General features: G+C 36.8%; 1 protein-coding gene across 8 annotated transcripts in view; it reads right to left on the reverse strand.

The window, feature by feature from the left end:
* EHBP1 (EH domain binding protein 1) overlaps positions 1-22,134 on the reverse strand; it is a 344,818-nt gene that overhangs the window by 103,641 nt on the left and 219,043 nt on the right. For all 8 annotated transcript variants that reach the window (XM_067704925.1, XM_067704931.1, XM_067704927.1 and 5 more), the window contains one exon: positions 593-771. In XM_067704925.1, the coding sequence (XP_067561026.1) occupies positions 593-771 (179 nt within the window). The remainder of the gene's footprint in view (positions 1-592; positions 772-22,134) is intronic.

The raw sequence follows: 22,134 nt of genomic DNA on the forward strand, positions 1-22,134 counted from the left end.
ACAGCTGTTTTTAAAACAAACTGAATCTTAAAATTTGACATTCAATAATACCAAAGAGTAACTAGCAATTTCACAGCAATTCTATCAACAAAACTAATAGTGTGGAAAATTAAGGAAATAAATAAATTATTAAATAATTAATAAATAACAGTGATTACAAGTTCCAATGCCTGAAGCTTTCCATCTAAAAGAGAAGTTAAGGTAGGGGACCAGAGACTAGCCTGGACAACCAAATTCACCATGAGGTAACCCCTTGTTGTCAATGTATAAAGAGATACAGGCTTATCTGTCTCATCTCATTTTAACACTAACACAATTTTCATAATAATTTGAAGTCAGTTTTTTGTACGAGATTAAGGAAAAAAATATACTCTTTTAAAACAGAAAAGATTGTTTTTAGGCATCAAGAAGGAACGACTTTTCTTTCTGGGATATATTTCTTCTCCCAAAAAGCAAGAGTATGGGTGATAAAAAAAAAAAATCAAGTATTTCAGGACATGTGCTAAGAAATTATTTTATGGTTTGTTTCTTTTTTTTATAAAACTTTATTATTTACAAAATATTTATAGGAATGGAAAGTGTTTCTACTTACATTAAATCTGGTCTAAAGTGGTGTAATATTGCACAAAAAGATAAACCATTTCTCCACGATGTAGTAAAATTGGTGATTTTCACTCCCCGGTAATTTTTTGTAACTTCTTTGCACCATACAAGCAATGACTGACTAGCATTTGGCTTTCGTCCCAAAACAGGACTTGGTATAGGACTCGGCTAAAAAAAAATGAAAAGAGGAAAACATTAAAATAATTTAATGGAAGATGAAAATTAACATTAATTGACCTAACTGGATCACTTGAACACTTTGATGTCAGTTTAGGTACTTCAAAACTGTCACTTCAAGACAACTGTAACCTCTAAGAAAGGAGACATGAATCTTAAGTTATTATCTTCAGTTTAAGCCTATGGCGTCTGCTTGACAAAGATATACATATGCAAGATTTTAATGTTATACATAAGAACAGGCCAAGAGCTACATTAATGGAAACATTAAAGTATTTAAATACTTAAGGTTGAATATCTATATAACTCTCACATACTAAAAAAATCTTCCCCAAATGCAATCATGTACAAATATAGTTTCTTTTTGAGTATATTAAAAAGAATGTCTTTTGAAGTCTAACTGTAGCACAAATTGTTAGTAGTGAAGAGGTCAAAATAATAGTTTTTAAAAATACAGTAATTGGGAATTCCCTGGTGGTCCAGTGGTTAGGACTCGGTGCTTTCATTGCAGGGGCCCAGGTTCATTCCCTGGTTGGGGAACTAAGATCCCGCAGGCTGCGAGGTGCGACCGAAAAATATATATACATACAGTAATCATACACATTTTAGTGCAATGATAACCATATTCAAACATACTTCTTATATAAATTTAATTCTGGCAAAACAGATTTAGTTATTAGCGACAGTCAGGTGTTGGTAGTAATAGCACACATCAGTATATAATTTGGATTTGCTCCAAATATCTTCTAATTATTGATGGCTACTTTTGGACATTATTAGGTTAGCTAGGTGTGTGGGTGTAGGGGGATGTGTGTTTTAAATCTAAAGCATTTACTTGATTTTTCCCCTTGTTCATATACTTAAAACAACGATAACAACAAAACAAAGACTCATAATAAGATTTTTATCCTAAACTTTTGTTATTCTTAAAACCATGTCATTTTCTTTTACTGAATAACAATCACATTTTGTGATGGTAACTTTAGAGGTTGATATAATTGAAAACTATAAAAAAAACGACTAAAAGTTTCTAGACTTTAAATATTGCTATCAATTAAGAGTGCTGGCTATAGACATAAATAGAAGCCCTCTAAAATAAGGTGAAAGGAGAACAATTATTTACCCCTAATATCATTTGAGTTTAACAAGCAAACCATTCTTGCCACACAGCTTACTTAAGAAAGACCAATGATGCCCCCATTTGACAAAAGGATGTTAGTGCCAAACAATTTAAATCAACCTCACATAATTATGATTTATGTATTCACTGCTCCTGTGGGAAGACAAGTAAGAAACACCAAGAATGTAATTTCTTACTTTTTATTAACTGTCTGATTAACAAATTGTTATATAAACAACCATGAATCTAGCAAAGCGTTGTTCTTTAAATGATCACCTATACAAAGTCAATGCTGAAAAATTTCCAGGTCATAAAAAATCAGCAAATTTGGGTTAGTTCTACTTAATATGAACAAGTAGATAAAAAACAGAATCCCCAATATAGGAGGATATTTACCTTAGAATAAATGATAGCTTTTTTTTAACATCTTTATTGGAGTATAATTGCTTTACAATGGTGTGTTAGTTTCCGTTTTATAACAAAGTGAATCAGTTATACATATACACATATCCCCATATCTCTTCCCTCTTGCGTCTCCCTCCCTCCCACCCTCCCTATTCCACCCCTCTAGGGTGGGATCACCCTAGATCAGCACCGAGCTGATCTCCCTGTGCTATGCAGCTGCTTCTCACTAGCTACCTGTTTTACGTTTGGTAGTGTATATATGTCCATGCCACTGTCTCACTTTGTCCCAGCTTACCCTTCCCCCTCCCCATATCCTCAAGTTCATTCTCCAGTAGGTCTGCGTCTTTGATCCTGTCTTGCCCCTATGTTCTTCACGACCATTTTTTTTGTTTTTTAGATTTAGATTTTTAGATATACGTGTTAGCATACGGTATTTGTTTTTCTCTTTCTGACTTACTTCACTCTGTATGACAGACTCTAGGTCCATCCACCTCACTACAAATAACTCAATTTCATTTCTTTTTATGGCTGAGTAATAGTCCATTGTATGTATGTGCCACATCTTTATCCATTCATCTGTTGATGGATGCTTAGGTTGCTTCCATGTCCTGGCTATTGTAAATAGAGCTGCAATGAACATTGGGGTGCATGCGTCTTTTTGAATTATGGTTTTCTCAAGGTATATGCCCAGTAATGGGATTGCTGGGTCGTATGGTAGTTCTATTTTGTTTTTTAAGGAACCTCCATACTGTTCTCCATAGTGGCTGTATCAATTTACATTCCCACTAACAGTGAAAGAGGGTTCCCTTTTCTCCACACCCTCCCCAGCATTTATTTTTGTAGATTTTTTGATGATGGCCATTCTGACTGGTGTGAGGTGATACCTCATTGTAGTTTTGATTTGCATTTCTCTAATTATTAGTGATGTTGAGCATTCTTTCATGTGTTTGTTGGCAATCTGTATGTCTTCTTTGGAGAAATGTCTGTTTAGGTCTTCTGCCCATTTTTGGATTGGGTTGTTTGTTTTTTTGATATTGAGCTGCATGAGCTGCTTGTAAATCTTGGAGATTAATCCTCTGTCAGTTGCTTCATTTGCAAATATTTTCTCCCATTCTGAGGGTTGTCTTTTTGTCTTGTTTGTTTCCTTTGCTGTGCAAGCTTCTGAGTTTCATTAGGTCCCATTTGTTTATTTTTGTTTTTATTTCCATTTCTCTAGGAGGTGGGTCAAAAACGATCTTGCTATGATTTATGTCATAGAGTGTTCTGCCTATGTCTTCCTCTAAGAGTTTGATAGTGTCTGGCCTTACATTTAGGTCTTTAATCCATTTTGAGTTTATTTTTGTGTATGGTGTTAGGGATTGTTCTAATTTCCTTCTTTCACATGTAGCAGTCCAGTTTTCCCAGCACGACTTATTGAAGAGGCTGTCTTTTCTCCACTGTATATTCTTGCCTCCTTTATCAAAGATAAGGTGACCATATGTGCGTGGGTTTATCTCTGGACTTTCTATCCTGTTCCATTGAGCTATATTTCTGTTTTTGTGCCAGTACCATACTGTCTTGATTACTGTAGCTTTGTAGTATAGTCTGAAGTCAGGGAACCTGATTCCTTCAGCTCTGTTTTTCTTTCTCAAAATTGCTTTGGCTATTCGGGGTCTTCTGTGTTTCCACACAAATTGCAAAATTTTTTGTTCTAGTTCTGTGAAATGTGATAGGTCTTTTAACTATCAATCTAGCATGTATTAAAATGACCCCCCCCCGCCCCCGGCCCTGCACTGTAAGGCATGTGGGACTTCCCCAGCCAGGGATGGAACCCACACCCCCTGCAGTGGAAGCATGGAGTCTTAACCACTGAACCACCGGGGAAGTCCTAAAATGAACTATTAAATATGTAAAAGTGACTTTTCATAAAGGCAATATTTTAAATAATGGAAAATCTTTTAAAAAATGTGTTTGTGACTAGTTCATTGATTCTCTGGCTCGTCCACAGAGCATTCTTCACTGCAGTTCCAGATTAAGTGAGTAGAGGGATTTGAAAGTCACAGTGAAAAGTCACTTTTAGGTAAAAAGATATTTTCAAATCCCTCTAGCCAAGGATTCAATGAACTAGGCACAAACACATTTATTTAAAAGATTGCCTTTATTAAAATGTTTTTCTATATCAAATTATACTATTAAGGCATTAATTTCAAGCACGTGTAGCATGTACACAGGCCCAATAATCTGCAACTATCGTTATACCGATTAATTCTAATCATCAATAGCATGTACATAAGTAAAGTACAAATGCCATTGTCACCATGCTGTAATCTAGAGTGGCTTTCTGTACTTAAAAATTGAGAAAAACCAACCATGTCATTATGATTATATTCTTGTTTCTAAGAAGGCTCAATATGAAAAGGCTAGAAGAACTAAAGTAAACTGGATTTATCCCAACACAAAACCCTTGTATTAAAACATGTCACAGGGATGCTTACTGCACTGCCAGGAAAAAGAAGTCATATGTAATGGAAGAAACTGATGAAATTATAAGCCCTATAAATGGTCATGTTGGTTGCAGACAAAGAAAACTGAAGTAGAGCCACTGTTTGATGAATCATCCACTTCAGAAGTGCTGAGCTTTCATGTGATATTTTGCAGAGGGTAAGAAAGAAATAGTTATATCATTTCAAAACCTTCAGGATATAAATGGATGAAACTGCTTGTTTCTTGCTACAAACGGCTCCTGCTTTCGTATGTGGCAGCTTCCTTCACTTCCCTATGTCTCAGCTTCCTCATCTATGAAATGAGGGATTGTAATGATACTTGTCTCACAGTGCTGTTATAGTAACAAGATCTGCCTTCCTTGCCTTCCACCCATTATGCTCATTACCACTCTCTCCCTTGATCACTTTGAACCAAACTGACTTCTTTGCTGTTCCTTGGATACCCCAGATGGGGTCCCACCTTAGTGCCTTTACACAGATTGTTCCAGTTGTACGATTAACTCCAATACAACCATCTCTATCAGGCCTATTCTGACCACCCCATCTAATAATGCAACCCATCTCTATTGCCCAATCCCAAACCAGCACTCCTGACCTTCCCTTCCCTTACTCTGATGTTTCCATAGTATTTATAATCTTCTTATGGTCCATATACTTTATTTTGGTCATTACCAAAATGTACTTATTGGCTATGTTTATTGCTTATTACCTGTCCAACCTCAGTAAATAAAAGGGCTATGAGGGCAGGGATTTTAATTCGTTTTGTTTTTATTAACCTATCCCAGAACAGTTCCTGGCATATAGTAGGTACTCAGTAAATACTGTTAAATGAATAAATGCATGCAAAACATTTAGCACAAAGTACAGCACATAGTAACCATTTGGTGAATGTTAACTGCAATTATTATTACTACCACTGATACATTATCAGCACTTGAATTCCTATTTTTGAGGGTCTTTTGGAAATTTGAATCGCCATGAATTTCTTCAAGACACTGGAAAATTTTTTTGCAAACCAAGGTTTAACTCAGCGTTCCCCAACCTTTTTGGCATCAGGGACTGGTTTCCTGGAAGACAATTTCTCCGCTGACAGGGTGCGGGTAGGAGAGATGGTTCGGGAGGTAATGCGAGTGATGGGGAACAGCAGACGAAGCCTTGCTTGCCTTGCTCGCTCACCGGCCGCTCACCTCCTGCTGTGCAGCCCGGGCTCCTAACAGGCCACAGACCGTTATCGGTTGGGGACCCCTGCTTTAACTAGAAGATTATCTTGATAATCTATGTGCAAAATGGGGTACTTGGAATTTTTGGCAATCTTTTTTTTATGGGTTTGGTAAAAGAAAGAAACTCTGAATGACTTTGTAATTTATTGTTTTCCGAAGAAAGAAAGACACCAAAATCTTGCCATTAAGGGTAGAAACAAATTTCAAATGTTGGAACAACTATTTAAAAGTTCTTTCTTGTATTTTTGCAACGGCTGGATGTATGAGAAAGCATCTCTACTTAACATGTTGGGAAAGTAAAGCACAGCTATTACAGTTGTCTTTTTTATGCACTGAGAGAGGAAATATCTAAAAGCCATTCTAATTATAACTTTAGGATCAGAATAATCAGAGTCTGTTTAATTAGGTGATCCAGTTTGCTCTCAGTCAAGGCACTGTGTGGATGAAATTGCACAATCTCAGCTTAACTGAGAACTACAGTTAGATGTCAACCAACATGATTATTAAGGCAGTTTAAAGTGGTGAGAGTAGAGAGGATCTAGGACTTGAGACCAGTTTGACTTGACAGTTCTAGACTCTAATATAGATAATATTAAAATACTATTTCTGTTAACATAGCATACTACATGCAGTATTAAAGACAGTAAGGCCGCCAATTATTCTTGCTAACAACAGCAACAGGAGCTCTTTCAGGAAACCTAGTCAAATAACTTGTTACAAAGTTTCCTAAGTTTCAACAGTTGTAAGAAATTTCAATTCCACTTTCTTCTACTCTACTCCTCTGACTACAGTTGCTTTCTCTTTGGCTGTCTCCCCTTCTTCCACTGATACAAGCATATATTCCTCTAGGTATTGCTCTAAATAGTTTTCTCTCTCCACACTTTGAATTGATTCACTCCCAGGATTCCAACTATCACTTCCATGCAGATGATTCCCAAATATACATTTATAGTTCAAAACTATCTCAAGTTGACATTTCCAGCTGGCTGTCCTTCCTGCCACATAAAATTCAGACTCAATATGTCCCAAACCATAATTATACTTTTTCCTTATAACCTGCTTCATTTTTATTATGTTTGCAAATGATATTGCAATTATATTGTCCCAATCATCTAGACTCTCTCAGAATCAACTTTGAACTCTCTTCCTTCACCTATCATCCTTTACTAGTTAATTCACAGGCAATTTTGATTTTATTGTTGTAAAGTTTTTGCAATTTATCTTCTTTTGCCTAGGCTATTGCAAAATCTTCCAAATAGGTTTTCCTTCTTCCAATTCTCTTATTTGACCCATTGCCATAGCAACAATCTTAAAGTGCAGATCAAAGTCTCTAAAGGCTCTCAAGAACATACAAAATGATGTCAAAATACTGAGCATTGAACATCAAAGCTTTTTCAATGTTTCTATTCTCTAGATGACTCATTATTCTCTAAAATCACTATGGTTTCCTGCCAGCTCCCAGCTCCCCCACTTCCAGTCTTTGATCTTACAGACTGTCACCCAACTTGGAATATCTTCTGTCCCAAGTACAGCTGCTACAATTCCACTCTACCTTCAAGGTTAAGTTCAGCTGTCATCTCCCACGTGAACTCTCTTTCCAACTCCTAGTCAGTAGGAGCACTTTTCAATTTTCCTTGACTCTTTATGTCTCTCTTATAACATTTTTACTACAATATATTCAATTCTTCTTTCTACAAAAAGACTAACTTTTCATTAATTCTTAAAGTATATTCTGAGCACCTACTACTTCCCACATACAATGTTAAAATCTTTACATGGATTAGCTCATTTAATCTTACAACTCCTCTGAGATAGTTGTTATTCCCAATTTCAGTTGAGGAAACTGACGTTATACACCTAGAAGTGGAGGAGTTAGAATCTATACCAAGGTGTTCCCATTCCAGAGCCTGTTCTCTTAAACAACATGCATTTCACACTTTGAGATAATGTAGTTTTAGGACCTCAGTAAAACCTGTAAGTTTTTTTGAGACTAGTGATTGCTTCGGTCAACTTATCTTTTTCAGAACTTAGATCACTGCCCCAGTGTATATTAAATTAATTGATTTTTAAAGAGGCAATCTAACCACTTTAAAACCTAGGAGTATTCTATTAGTAAAATCCTTTGCGCAATCTGTTGTATCTTAGATTATTGGTTGGAACTAGAACTAGAACTAAGTACAGAGCAATGAGATACACACTACCATTGCTAAAGCTGCAGGACATTTTGGTCTCCCTAGTACTGATTCTGGGTAGTCTTCTCCCAACCACAAATTATTGCAAATGGTTGAGGGAACTTTGGATAAATTTAACATTTGGTGAGCCCCAAGCAACAGCAGTGGTGAAAACAAGAATATTTGTATCAGTACTGTTCCTATCCTTTTTCAAAGTGTTTTCATTTAAGTAATTTCAATGTATTCTCAGAGAAAAACTGAAAGTTAGGCTTTGTTATTCTACTACTAGACAATCAGAAAGATTATTCTGTAATAAAGTCATATTGGGAGGAACTTCTGTTTACATTAAAGGAGGACTAACATCTGAACACATTTTTAAAAAGCTGAACAAAGTATTTTTTAGGGGACTTCCCTGGTGGTCCAGTGGTTAAGAATCTGTCTTGCAAAGCAGGGGACGATGGTTGGATCCTTTGTCAGGGAACTAAGATCCCACATGCCGCGGGGCAACTAAGCCCGCGTACCGCAACTACAGAGCCCACACACTACAACTAGAGAGAAGCCCACACACCGCAATGAAGAGCCCGCCCGCACGAAAAATCCCACGTGCCGCAACTAAGACCAAATAAATAAATAACAATTTTAAAAAGTACTTTTTAGACAACCTTCTAAGAAATGTCCAAGTCTAGACCTAGACAGACTAGAAAACCATAGTGAGCGAAACTCTCAGTTCTCCTTTCTTAATGGTTGATCTGGAAGAGTGAGTTAAGAGACAGAGCTACACTTTTGGTAGACTTCCAAACAGCAATATGATCCCCTCTACCCTCAAAAGTAGAAAAAATAAAATAATAAAGAGCACAAAAACATATTGTACAACACAGGGAATATAGCCAATATTTTATAACAACTATAAATGAAACATAACCTTTAAAAATTGTAAATCACTTTGTTGTACACCTAAAACTTATATAATATTGTACAGCAACTAACCGCAATAAAAAAAGATGAAAGCAAAAAATAATGAAATAGAAGGTAAACATACAATAAAAAGGATCAACAAAACCAAAAGTTGCTTCTTTGAAAAGACAAAATTGTTTAAAATTATAGTGTGACTGATCAAGAAAAAAAGAGGGAAGCAAATTCCTAGAAAAGTATAGCCAGAAGAAATAAAAATCCTGGAGAGTTCTATCACTATTAAAGAAACTGAATTTGTAATTAAATACCTTCCTATAAAAAATTCTTTGACTTAAGTGATAAATTCCACCAAACATTCAAGGAAGAAATATCTCCAACATTACACAAATTCTTCCAGAGAGTAAGAAAAATGAGTTTAATTTCCCACCTCATTTCATGATCCAAGCAAATCTTTTTTTTCCTCATGATACTTAAAAAAAAAAATTTATTGAACTATAGTTGATTTACAATGTTGTATTAATTTCTGCTGTACAGGAAAATGACTCAGTCATATATATATATATATATATATATATATATTCTTTTTCATATTCTTCCCCATTTTGGTTTATCACAGCATACTGAATACAGTTCCCTGTGCTACACAGTAGGATCTTGTTGTTTGTCCATCCTATATATACTAGTTTGCATCTGCAAATCCCAAACTCCCCTACCACCGTCCCCCACACCCACTTGATAACCACAAGTCTGTTCTCTATGTTGTTGAGTCTTTGTTTCGTAGATATATTCATTTGTGTCATATTTTAGATTCCACATATAAGTGATATCATATGGTATTTGTCTTTCTCTTTCTGACTTACTTCTGTCAGTATGATAATCTCTAGGTCCATCCATGTTGCTGCAAATGGCATGATTTCATTCTTTCTTTTTTTTTTTTTGTGGTACGTGGGCCTCTCACTGTTGTGGCCTCTCCTGTTGCGGAGCACAGGCTCTGGACGTGCAGGCTCAGCGGCCATGGCTCACAGGCCCAGCTGCTCCGCAGCACGTGGGATCTTCCCGGACCGGGGCACGAACCCGTGTCCCCTGCGTCGGCAGGCAGACTCTCAACCACTGCACCACCAGGGAATCCCGATTTCATTCTTTTTTATGGCTAAGTACATACACATACACACACACCCCATATCTTCTTTACCCATTCATCTATTGATGGACATTTAGATTGTTTCCATGTCTTGGCTATTGTAAATAATGCTGCAATGAAAACAAGGGTGCATGTATCTTTTCAAATTATAGTTTTTTCTGGGTATATGCCCAAGAGTGGATCCCTATCAAATTACCCATGACATTTTTAAAAGAACTATAACAAATAATCCTAAAATAGAACAAAGCAGGAGGCATAACCCTCCCAGACTTCAGACAATACTACAAAGCTACAGTAATCAAAACAATGTGGTACTGGCACAAAAACAGACATATGGATCAATGGAACAGAATAGAGAGCCCAGAAATAAACCCACACACCTATGGTCAATTAACGTGTGACAAAGGAGGCAAGAATCTATAATGCGGAAAGGACAGTCTCTTCAGCAAGTGGTGCTGGGAAAGTTGGACAGCCGCATGTAAACCAATGAAGTTAGAAAACACCCTTACACCATTCAAAAGTAAACTCAAAATGGCTTAAAGACTTAAATATAAGACATGACACCATAAAACCCCTAAAAGAGAACACAGGCAAAACATTCTCTGACATAAATCATACCAATGTTTTCTTAGGTCAGTCTCCCAAGGCAACATAAATAAAAGTAAAAATAAACAAGTGGGACCTAATTAAACTTACAAGCTTCTGTACAGCAAAGGAAACCATAAACAAAATGAAAAGGCAACCTAAGGACTGGAAGAAAATATTTACAAATGATGCAACTGACAAGGGCATCAAAACATACAAACAGCTCATACAACTCAATAACCAAAAAACAAACAACCCAATAGAAAAATGCGCAGAAGACCTAAATAGACATTTCTCCAAAGAAGACATACACATGGCCAATAGGCACATAAAAATATGTTCATCATTGCTAATTATTAGAGAAATGCAAATCAAAATCAAGCAAATCTTGAAACCAAAATTCAATAGGATAACACAAAATTACAAAAAAAGTCATGGGGCTTCCCTGGTGGCACAGTGGTTGAAAGTCCGCCTGCCAATGCAGGGGACACGGGTTTGTGCCCCGGTCTGGGATGATCCCACATGCCGCGGAGTGGCTAGGCCCGTGAGCCATGGCCACTGAGCCTGCACGTCTGGAGCCTGTGCTCCACAATGGGAAAGGCCACAACAGTGAGAGGCCCACGTACCACCAAAAAAAAAAAAAAAAAAAAAGTCATGAATATAGATACAAAAGTCTTAATGAAATGTTAGCACATTGAATGTAGCAATTTATAAACTGAACAAACTGGACTTACCACAGGAATGTACATTTTACTTAACATTAGCAAATCTATTGAGTTAACTTGCCAAATTAACAGATTATAGGGAAAATATATAGATACAACCATCTAAATAGATGCAGAAAAGTATTTAATAAAATTTTATGTCCATTTCTAACCTATAAAGTAACCTTAGCAAACTAGTAGTAATAGAAAATTCCTTAACTTGTATAAAGCCTACAGCAAATATCACAATGGTAAAATAGTCAACGTTTTCCCTTCAAGATTGAGAATCTATCACCACTTTTATTCAACAATGTATTGAATGTTCTTGCTATTGCATTAAGGCCAGAAAAATATATAATGATATAAATATTAGAAAAGAAACAAAAGTAAAACTGATTATTTACATATAATGTAATTATGTAGAAAATCCAAAGAAATCTACAGGTAATTCATTAGAATGAATAAGGGAATTTTAAAAGGTTGCGGGATACAAAAAACAATGTATTACAAAACCAACTGCATTCCTATACACCAACAAAAGCAGTTAGAAATTAAAAATTTTAAGACATTTTATGTCATTCATAGTGACATAAAGTACTAAGAAATAAATCTATAAATAATGGATATGACTGCTATAAGAAACCTATCAAGCTTTATTATGAGAAAATAAAGGAGACCTAAAGAGATGGAGAAATATACAATATTCATGGATTAGAATATTCAATTTTGTAAAGACACCAATTTTTTTTTTTTTTTTTTTTTTGCGGTACGCGGGCCTCTCACTGTTGTGGCCTCTCCTGTTGCGGAGCACAGGCTCCGGACGCGCAGGCCCAGCGGCCACGGCTCACGGGCCCAGCTGCTCCGCGGCATGTGGGATCTTCCCGGACTGGGGCACAAATCCACGTCCCCTGCGTTGGCAGGCAGACTCTCAACCACTGCGCCACCAGGGAAGCCCCATCTTAAGCATTTTTAAGTGTACACTTCAGTGTTTTTTTTTTGAAATTAATTTATTTATTATTTATTTTTGGCTGTGTTGGGTCTTTGTTGCTGCACACGGGCTTTCTCTAGTTGCGGCGAGCGGGGTCTACTCTTCGTTGTGGTGCACGGGCTTCTCATTGCGGTGGCTTCTCTTATTGCAGAGCACAGGCTCTAGGTGAGCAGGCTCAGTAGTTGTGGCACACGGGCTTAGCTGCTCCGGGGCATGTGGGATCTTCCCGGACCGGGGCTGGAACCCATGTCCCCTGCCTGGGCAGGCAGATTCTTAACCTCTGTGCCACCAGGGAAGTCCCCAGTTTTCTTAAGTACATTCTTATTGTGCAACAATCACCATCATCCATCTCCAGAACATTTTTCACCTTACAGAACTGATACTCTATATCCATTGAACAGTAATTCCCCATTTCGCCTTTTCCACAGCCCTTGGCAACCACCATTCTACTTTCTGTCTCTATGATTTTGACTACTCTAGGTACCTCAAATAAGTGGAATCATATATATCTGTCTTTTTGTGACTGGCTTATTTCACTTAGTGTAATGTTCTCAAGGTTCATCCATGCTGTAGCATACGTCAGAATTTCCTTCCTTTTTGAGGCTAAATAATATTTTATTATATGTATATACCACATTTTGTTTATCCATTCATCAATAGACACATGGGTTGCTTTCAGATTTTGGCTGTTGTGAATAATGCTGCTATGAATATGGGTGTACAAATATCTTGGGACCCTGCTTTCAATTCTTCTGGGTATACACCCAGAAGAGAAATTAGTGGATCATATAATTCTATTTAAAAATTTCTTGAGGAACTTCTACAGTGTTTTCCATTGTTGCTGTACCATTTTACATTCCCACCAACAGCACACAAGGGTCCCAATTTCTCCACATCCTCGCCAACACTTGCTATTTTCTGGGGTTCTTCTGGGTTGTTTTTGGTTTTGATAACAGTCATCCTAATGGGTGTGAAGTGGTATCTCATTGTGGTTTTGATTTGCACTTCTCTAAAGATTATGGATGTTGAGCATTTTTTTCATGTGCTTATTGGTTATTCATATATCTTCTTTGGTGAAATGTTTATTCAAGTCCTTTGTTCATTTTTGAATTGTTTGCTTTTTGTTGTTGAGTTTTATAAATTCTCTATATATTTTGGATATTAATCCCTTATCAGATATATGATTTGCAAATATTTTCTCACATCATGTAGGCTGCCTTCTCACTCTCTTGTGTCCTTTGATGCACAAAATTTTCATGAAGTCCAATTTATCTATTTTTTCTTTTGTTGCCTATACCTTTGGTATTATATATTGTCAAATCTAAAGTCACGAAGATTCTGCTTTATATTCTCTTCTAAGAGTTTTATAGTTTTAGCTCATACATTTAGGTCTTTGATCCATTTGGAGTTAATTTTTGAATATGGTATTAGGTAAGAGTCCAACTGCATTCTTTTGCATGAGGATATCTAGTTTTCCAGGATCATTTGTCTGAAACACTGTCCTGTTCCCACTGGATGGACTTGGTACTCTTGTTGAAATCATTTGATCACATATGTGAGGGTTTATATCTGGGCTCTCTATTCTACTCCACTGGTCTTTGTCCGTCTTTATGCCAGAACCAAACGTTTGATCACTGTAGCTTTGTAGTAAATTTTGAAATCAGGAAGTGTGAGCTCTCCAGCTTTGTTCTTTTTCAGGATTGTTCTGGCTATTCAGGGTCCCCTGAGGTTCCATATGAATCTCAGGATAGATTCTTTGATAGATTTTTGCAAAAAAAATTTTTTGAATATGCAGATCACTTTGGGTGGTAGTGATGTCTTAACAACAATAAATCTTTCAATCTATGAAAATATGAATTGTCCTTCCATTTATTTATGTCGTCTTTAATTTCTTTCATCATTGTTTTCTACCTTTCAGTGTGTAAGTCTTTTTACCTCCTTGGTTAGTTCCTTAGTATTTTATTCTTTTTGATACTATTTTAAATGGAATTGTTTTCTTAACTTCCTTTTCAGGCTGTTGTTAGTGGTAGAAATGCAACTGATTTTTGTGTGTTGACCTTGTAACCTTTTCTGAACTTATTTATTAGTTCTAACAGTTTCTTTCTTTTCTTTTTTTCTCCGTGGAATATTTAGGGTTTTCTATATATAAGATCATATCATCTGTGCACATAGATAATTTTACTTCTTCCATTCCAATCTGGATGGCTTTTATTTCTTTTTCTTGCTTAATTGCTCTAGTATGGACTTCCAGTACAAAGCTGAACAGAAGCAGTGAGAGTAGGCATCCTTGTTTTGTTCCTGATCTTAGAGGAAAAGCTTTTTGCCTTTCACCATTGAGTATGGCTGTGGGTTATTCATATATGGCTTTTATTATATTAAGGTAGTTTCTGTCTATTCCTGGTTTGTTGAGTGCTTTTATCATGAAACGGTGTTGAACTTTTTCAAATGTTTTTTCTGCATCTATTGAGACGATCACCTGATTAAAAAACAGATTTTTGTATGCTGAACCATTCTTGCATTCCAGGAATAAATGCCATTTGGTCATGATATGCAGTTCTTTTAATTTGCTGCTAAAATTCAGTTTGCTAAAATGTTGTTGAGGATTTGTGCATAAATGTTTATAAGGGATATTGGTCTACAGTTTCCTTTTTTTGCTATGTCGTTGGCTCTGCTATCAGGGCATTGCTGGCATTACAGAATGAGTTAGGAAGTGTTCCCTTATCCTCAATTTTTTGGAAAACTTTGAGGATGACTTGGATTTTTTTTAACCTTAAATGTTTGGTAGAATTCACCAGTGAAGCCACAGATCCAGGGCTTTTCTTTACTGGGAATTTTTTTTTAAATTTATTTTAATTAATTTATTTATTATTTTTGGCTGTATTGGGTATTCGTCTCTGTGCGAGGGCTTTCTCTAGTTGCGGCAAGTGCAGGCCACTCTTCATAGCGGTGCGCGGGCCTCTCACTGTCGCGGCCTCTCTTGTTGTGGACCACAGGCTCCAGACGCGCAGGCTCAGTAGTTGTGGCTCACGGGTCCAGTTGCTTCGCGGCATGTGGGATCTTCCCAAACCAGGGCTTGAACCCGTGTCCCCTGCATTGGCAGGCAGATTCTCAACCACTGTGCCACCAGGGAAGCCCCAACTGGGGAATTTTTGATGACTGATTCAATGTCTTTATGAATTTATAGGTCTATTCAGGTTTTTTGTTTCTTCATGATTCAGTCTTGGTAAGTTTTGTGTTTCCAGGAATTTGTCCATTTCATCTAAGTTATCCAATTTGTTGGTGTACAGCTATTCATAGTACTTTATTAATTATCCTTTTTATTTCTGTAGAATCGGTAGTAATGTTCTCACATTCATTTCTGATTTTATTTGTGCCTTCTTTTTTTCTTAGTCCATCTTGTTTAAGGTTTGCCCATTCTGTTGATCTTTTCAAAGAACTAATTTTTGGTTTCATTGATTGTCTCTATCTTTTTTTTCCAAGACTTAATTTTCTCAGAGTAGTTCTAGGTTCACAAAAAGTTTAGAGTTAAGTACAGAGATTTCTCACATACCCCGCTGCCACCACACATGCATAGCCTCTCCCATTACCTACATCATTCACCATAACAGTACATTTGTTACCAAGGATGAACTACATTGATGCATCATAATCACCCAAAGTCCATAAAGTACCTTAAGGGGTTCACTCTTGGTGTTCCACATTCTATCAGTTTGGACAAATGTACAAAGACTATCCATCATTATAATATCATATAGAGTATTTTCACTCCTCTGTGCTCTGCCTATTCGTTCCTGTCCACAACCCTGCTCCTGGCAGTGATCTTATTGTCTTCATATTTTTGCCTTTTTCAGAAATCATATAGTTGGAATCATACAGTATGTAGCCTTTCCTGAGGATTTTTCACTCAGTAATATGCATTTAAAATTCCTCCATGTCATTTCATGGTTTGATAGCTCGTTTCTTTTCAGTGCTAAATAATATTCCATTGTCTGGATGTACCACAGTTTATCCATTCATCTACTGAAGGACATCTTGGATACTTCCAAGTTTTGGCAATTATGAATAAAACTGCTATAATCATCTACTTGCAGGTTTCTGTGTGAACATTTGTTTTCAACTCCTTTGGATAAATACCAAGGAGTGAAATTGGAGATCATAAGGTAAGAATATGTTTACTTTCATAAGAGATCACCAGTCTTCTGAAGTAGCTATACCATTTTTCATTCCCACCACCAATGAACGAGAGTTCTTATGCTCCACATCCTTGGTAGCTTTTGGTGTTTTCAGTGTTCTGGATTTTGGCCATTCTAATAGGTAGGTAGTGGCATCTCATTGTTTTAATTGGCATTTCCCTGATGACATGTGATGTGGAGCATTTTTTAATATGCTCATTTGATATCTGTAAATCTTCTTTGGAGAGGTGTCTGTTAAGGTCATTGGCCCATTTTTAAATTGGGTTGTTTGTTCTCTTATTGTTGAGTTTTAAGAGTTTTTTTGGTTATTTTGGGTAACAGTCTTTTATCAGATGTGTCTCTTGCAAATATTTTCTACCTATCTGTGGCTTGTCTTCTCATTTTCTCCACATTGTCTTTCACAGAGCAGGAGTTTTAAATTTTAATGAAATCCAGCTTATCCATGATCTCTTTCAGAGATTATGCCTTTGGTGTTGTATCTAAGTCTTCAAAATCCAGTGTGCACTTGGCACTTACAACACATCTCAATTTAGACAGGTGTTGAATGGCCGCATGTATCCAATGGCTACTACATGAGACAGTTATAGACATATTTTGATTTTTTTATACCTTACTTTGTTAATAAAAATTGTATATATTCAAGGTGTACAATGTGATGTTTTGATATACATACACACTATAAAATGATTACTACAACCAAGCAAATTAACATATCCATCACTTCACACTGTTACATTTTTTTTTGTGTGGTGATAACATTTAAGATCTAGTTCTTAGCAAATTTAAGCATACAATACAGTATTATTAACTATTATTAACTATCATTATGCTGTACATTAGATCATTAGAACTTATTTATCTTACATAAAACTTTGTACCCATTGACCAACATATTCCCCGCCTGCCACACACTCTTGCTAGTAACCATCATTCTGTGCTTCTATGAATTCCACTTTTCTTAGATTCCACATAAAACTGAAATCCTGCAGTAGTCTTCCTTCTGAGCTTGATTTATTTCATTAGCATAATGTCCTCCAGGTTCATCCATGTTGTTACAAATGGCAGCATTTCCTCTTTTTAAGGGCTGAATAATATTCCATTGTAAATATATACTACAATTTCCTTAACTGTTCATCCACTGACAGACACTTAGGTTGTTTCAATATCTTGGCTATTGTAAATAATGCAGCAATGAACATCAGAGTGTGTTTATCTCTTCAAGATAAGAGTTTCCTTTTCTCCACATCCTTGCCAACACTTATTTCTTGTTTTCTTTTTTAATAATAGTCTTCCTAGCAGGTGTTAGGTGGTATCTCACTATGGTTTTGATTTGCATTTCCTGGTGATCAGAGATGTTGAGCACCTTTTCATAAACCTGTTGGCCATTTGTATGTCTTCTTTGGAAAAATGTATTCAGGTCCTCTGCCCATTTTTTGATCAGGTTATTTGTTTGTTGTTGTTATTGAGTTATATGAGTTCCTCACCTATTTTAGATATTAACCTTTTATCAGATATACAGTTTGGAAATATTTTCTCCCAATCCACAGGTTGCCTTTTCATGTTTTATTTCCTTTCTTGTACAGAAGCCTTTTAGGTTGATGTAGTTTCACTCATTTACTCTTAGTTTTGTTGCCTGTGCTTGGTATGGATCTGTTTGAGTTCTTCCTATTTGGAGTCAATCTTCTTGGATGTTTATATTTATATCTTTCAACAAAATTGGTAACTTTTCAGCCATTATTTCTCCAAATAATATCTTTGCCCCTTTCTCTCTCTCTCTCTTCTTATTTTAGGATTCTCATAATGTGTATAATGGTTCAGTTGATGAGGTCCACAAGTCCCTTAGGCTCTGTTCACACTCCTTTTTTTCCTGATACTTAGACTCTATAATTTCAATTGTTCTTTGTTCAAAGTCACTGATTCTTCAGCCTGCTCAAATCTGCCTTTGAATCCCTCCAGTGAATTTTCCATTTCAGTTATTGTGCTACTCATCTCTAGAATTTCCTTTTGCCTTCTTTTTAGGTTTTCTCTTTATTGATATTTCCATTTTGTTGACTTTCTTCACATTTTCCTTTAATTCTCTGAGCATCTTTAAGACAACTGTTTTAAAGTCTTTGTCTAATAGGTGCACCACCTGGTCTTTTTCAGGGACAACAGCTTGTTAATTTTTTTTCCTTTCAGGAGGTCATACTTGCCCATTTCTTTGTATGTTTTGTGATTATTTTTTTCAAAACTGGATATTTGGGTTTTGTTTGTTCTTTTTTTAACAGTCAAAGAAGACTTTACTCAAGATTATTGCAGTAGGGGAGAGAGATTAAACTCGACTCTGATGAAACAAAAGCCAGAAGAGATTTTAAGCACTGGCTTGAGCTAGTGAAAAAGTTCTGCAAGATGTTAGCAGGGAAATTTGTCCATGTGATTAGGTCTTCTGTAAAACTGGATATTTGATAACCAGTAATAATGTGGTAACCCTGGTTATCAGATTCACCTTCTCCCTCATGGTTTCCTTTCCTTTCCTTTTTTTTTGGTTTATTTGTTTATATGTTTGTTTAATTATTGTAGGCTGTCTCCATGCTGTACATTAGCCTGAGGCACAAACATAAGGTCTTCTCAAGTGTTTTCTGAGCCTGTAATTTTCTCTGGTTGAGTGGTGATTTTCTAATTTCTTCTATATGAACAGTTGCTTTCCAATGTACTCATCTTTAATGTCTGGCTCCGCAAAGATAAAAAAAGACCAAAATGAAGGGGGGAAAAAGGCACCAGCCCTTTAAAACCTCTGAAAGTTGCTTCAGCCTGAGTGGGAAGGGCTTGCAACAATGTCTGGCCACTTCTATGTCTGTACCTCTGTGATGAGAAGTAGCAAACAGCTATCAGAACATACATGTCTGATATATGCAAGACAGGGCCCTTATTGCTCACCCTGACTCCTGTAAGCTGCGTGCAAGCTGCTCCAATAATACATACATGGCTGCCTGCCATGGGGCTGGAAGGTGGGAGATGGGTAGCCACTGTTAAGCTAAGAGCTGAATTGACCACCATTAACTTCCTGGAAGTCGAAAGGCTTCAACAGACTCCAGAGTTCCAAAATACATCACACAATTCTGTCAGTTTAATTATTGTACAGCTAGAGAGATAGATTTCAGGTGTTTCCTACTCTTCTCTCTTCCCAGAATCCTCTACTTTATCAATAACTTTTTTTTTTTTTTTGCGGTATGCGGGCCTCTCACTATTGTGGCCTCTCCCATTGCAGAGCACAGACTCCAGACACACAGGCCCAGTGGCCATGGCTCACGGGCCCAGCCGCTCCGCAGCATGTGGGATCTTCCCAGACCAGGGCATGAACCCGTGTCCCCTGCATCAGCAGGCAGACTCTCAACCACTGCGCCACCAGGGAAGCCCCCTCCATACCTTTTAAGAGTCTAAAGGGGTTCTGAGACAAAAAAGTTTGAGAATCACTGTTGTAGACAATGCAGAAATACAGGTCAGGGAATTGCCATATTTTTAAATGACCAAAGTAACCAACATCAGCTTTGAGTGTATCAAAGCAAAATAAAGATAAGAAGACTAATTGGTGGCTTAAGTTTAAATTCTAGGCCCTAAACTAAAGCTTAAATTCTAGAAATATTCTCCTTGTTAGGTCATTAACAAAGAGTAAAAAGGTTGAAGAGATGGGGAACACTGAGCAATACAGGGGTATTTTCAGAGTATATTTATACCTATGTTGTTTCCTTATGGGGCCTTACCTAATCATTAATGAAATTAAAAACACAATAATGAGAGACCTCTGGGACAACATTAAACGCACAAACATTAGAATTATAGGGGTCCCAGAAGAAGAAGAGAAAAAGAAAGGGACTGAGAAAATATTTGAAGAGATTATAGTTGAAAACTTCCCTAATATGGGAAAGGAAATAGTTAATCAAGTCCATGAAGCACTGAGAGTCCCACACAGGATAAATCCAAGGAGAAACACACCAAGACACATATTAATCAAACTATCAAAAATTAAATACAAAGAAAAAATATTAAAAGCAGCAAGGGAAAAACAACAAATAACATACAAGGGAATCCCCATAAGGTTAACAGCTGATCTTTCAGCAGAAACTCTGCAAGCCAGAAGCGTGTGGCAGGACATATTTAAAGTGATGAAAGGGAAAAACCTACAACCAAGATTACTCTACCCAGCAAGGATCTCAATTAGATTAGACAGGGAAATTAAAACCTTTACAGACAAGCAAAAGCTACGAAAATTCAGCACCACCAAACCAGCTTTACAACAAATGCAAAAGGAACTTCTCTAGGCAGGAAACACAAGAGAAGGAAAAGACCTACAATAACAAACCCAAAACAATTAAGAAAATGGTAATAGGAACACACATATTGATACTACCTTAAATGCAAATGGATTAAATGCTCCAATGAAAAGACACAGACTGGCTGAACGGATACAAAAACAAGACGCTGAGGGATTCCCTGGTGGCACAGTGGCTGGGAGTCCGCCTACTGGAGCAGGGGACACGGGTTCGTGCCCTGGTCCAAGAGGATCCCACATGCTGCAGAGCAGCTGGGCCCGTGAGCCATGGCCACTGAGCATGCACGCCCAGAGCCTGTGCTCCGCAATGGGAGAGGCCACTACAGTGAGAGGCCCGCGTACCACAAAATAAAAACAAAAACAAAAACAAAAAACAAACAAAAAAGGACCCCGAATATATGCTGCCTACAAGAGACACACTTCAGACCTAGGGACACATACAGACTGAAAGTGAGGGGATGGAAAAAGATACTTCTGCAAATGGAAATCAAAAGAAAGCTGGAGTAGCAATTCCCATATCAGACAAAATAGACTTTAAAATAAAGACTATTACAAGAGACAAAGAAGGACACTACATAATGATCAAGGGAATCAATCCAAGAAGAAGATATAACAATTGTAAATATTTATGCACCCAACATAGGAGCACCTCAATACATAAGGCAAATGCTAACAGCCATAAAAGGGGAAATTGGCAGTAACACAATCATAGTAGGGGACCTTAACACCCCACTTTCACCAATGGACAGATCATCCAAAATGAAAATAAATAAGGAAACACAAGCTTTAAATGATACATTAAACAAGATGGACTTAACTGATATTTATAGGACATTCCATCCCAAAACAAAAGAATACACTTTCTTCTCAAGTGCTCACGGAACATTCTCCAGCATAGATCATATCTTGGGTTACAAATCAAGCCTTGGTAAATTTAAGAAAATTGAAATCATATCAAGTAGTTTTTCGACCACAATGCTACCAGACTAGATATCAATTACAGGAAAAAATCTGTAAAAAATATAAACACATGGAGGCTAAACAATACACTACTTAATAGCCAAGAGATCACTGAAGAAATCAAAGAGAAAATCAAAAAATACCTAGAAACAATTGACAATGA

Source organism: Pseudorca crassidens, chromosome 14, assembly GCF_039906515.1.
Source record: "Pseudorca crassidens isolate mPseCra1 chromosome 14, mPseCra1.hap1, whole genome shotgun sequence".
Classification (NCBI taxonomy): domain Eukaryota; kingdom Metazoa; phylum Chordata; class Mammalia; order Artiodactyla; family Delphinidae; genus Pseudorca; species Pseudorca crassidens.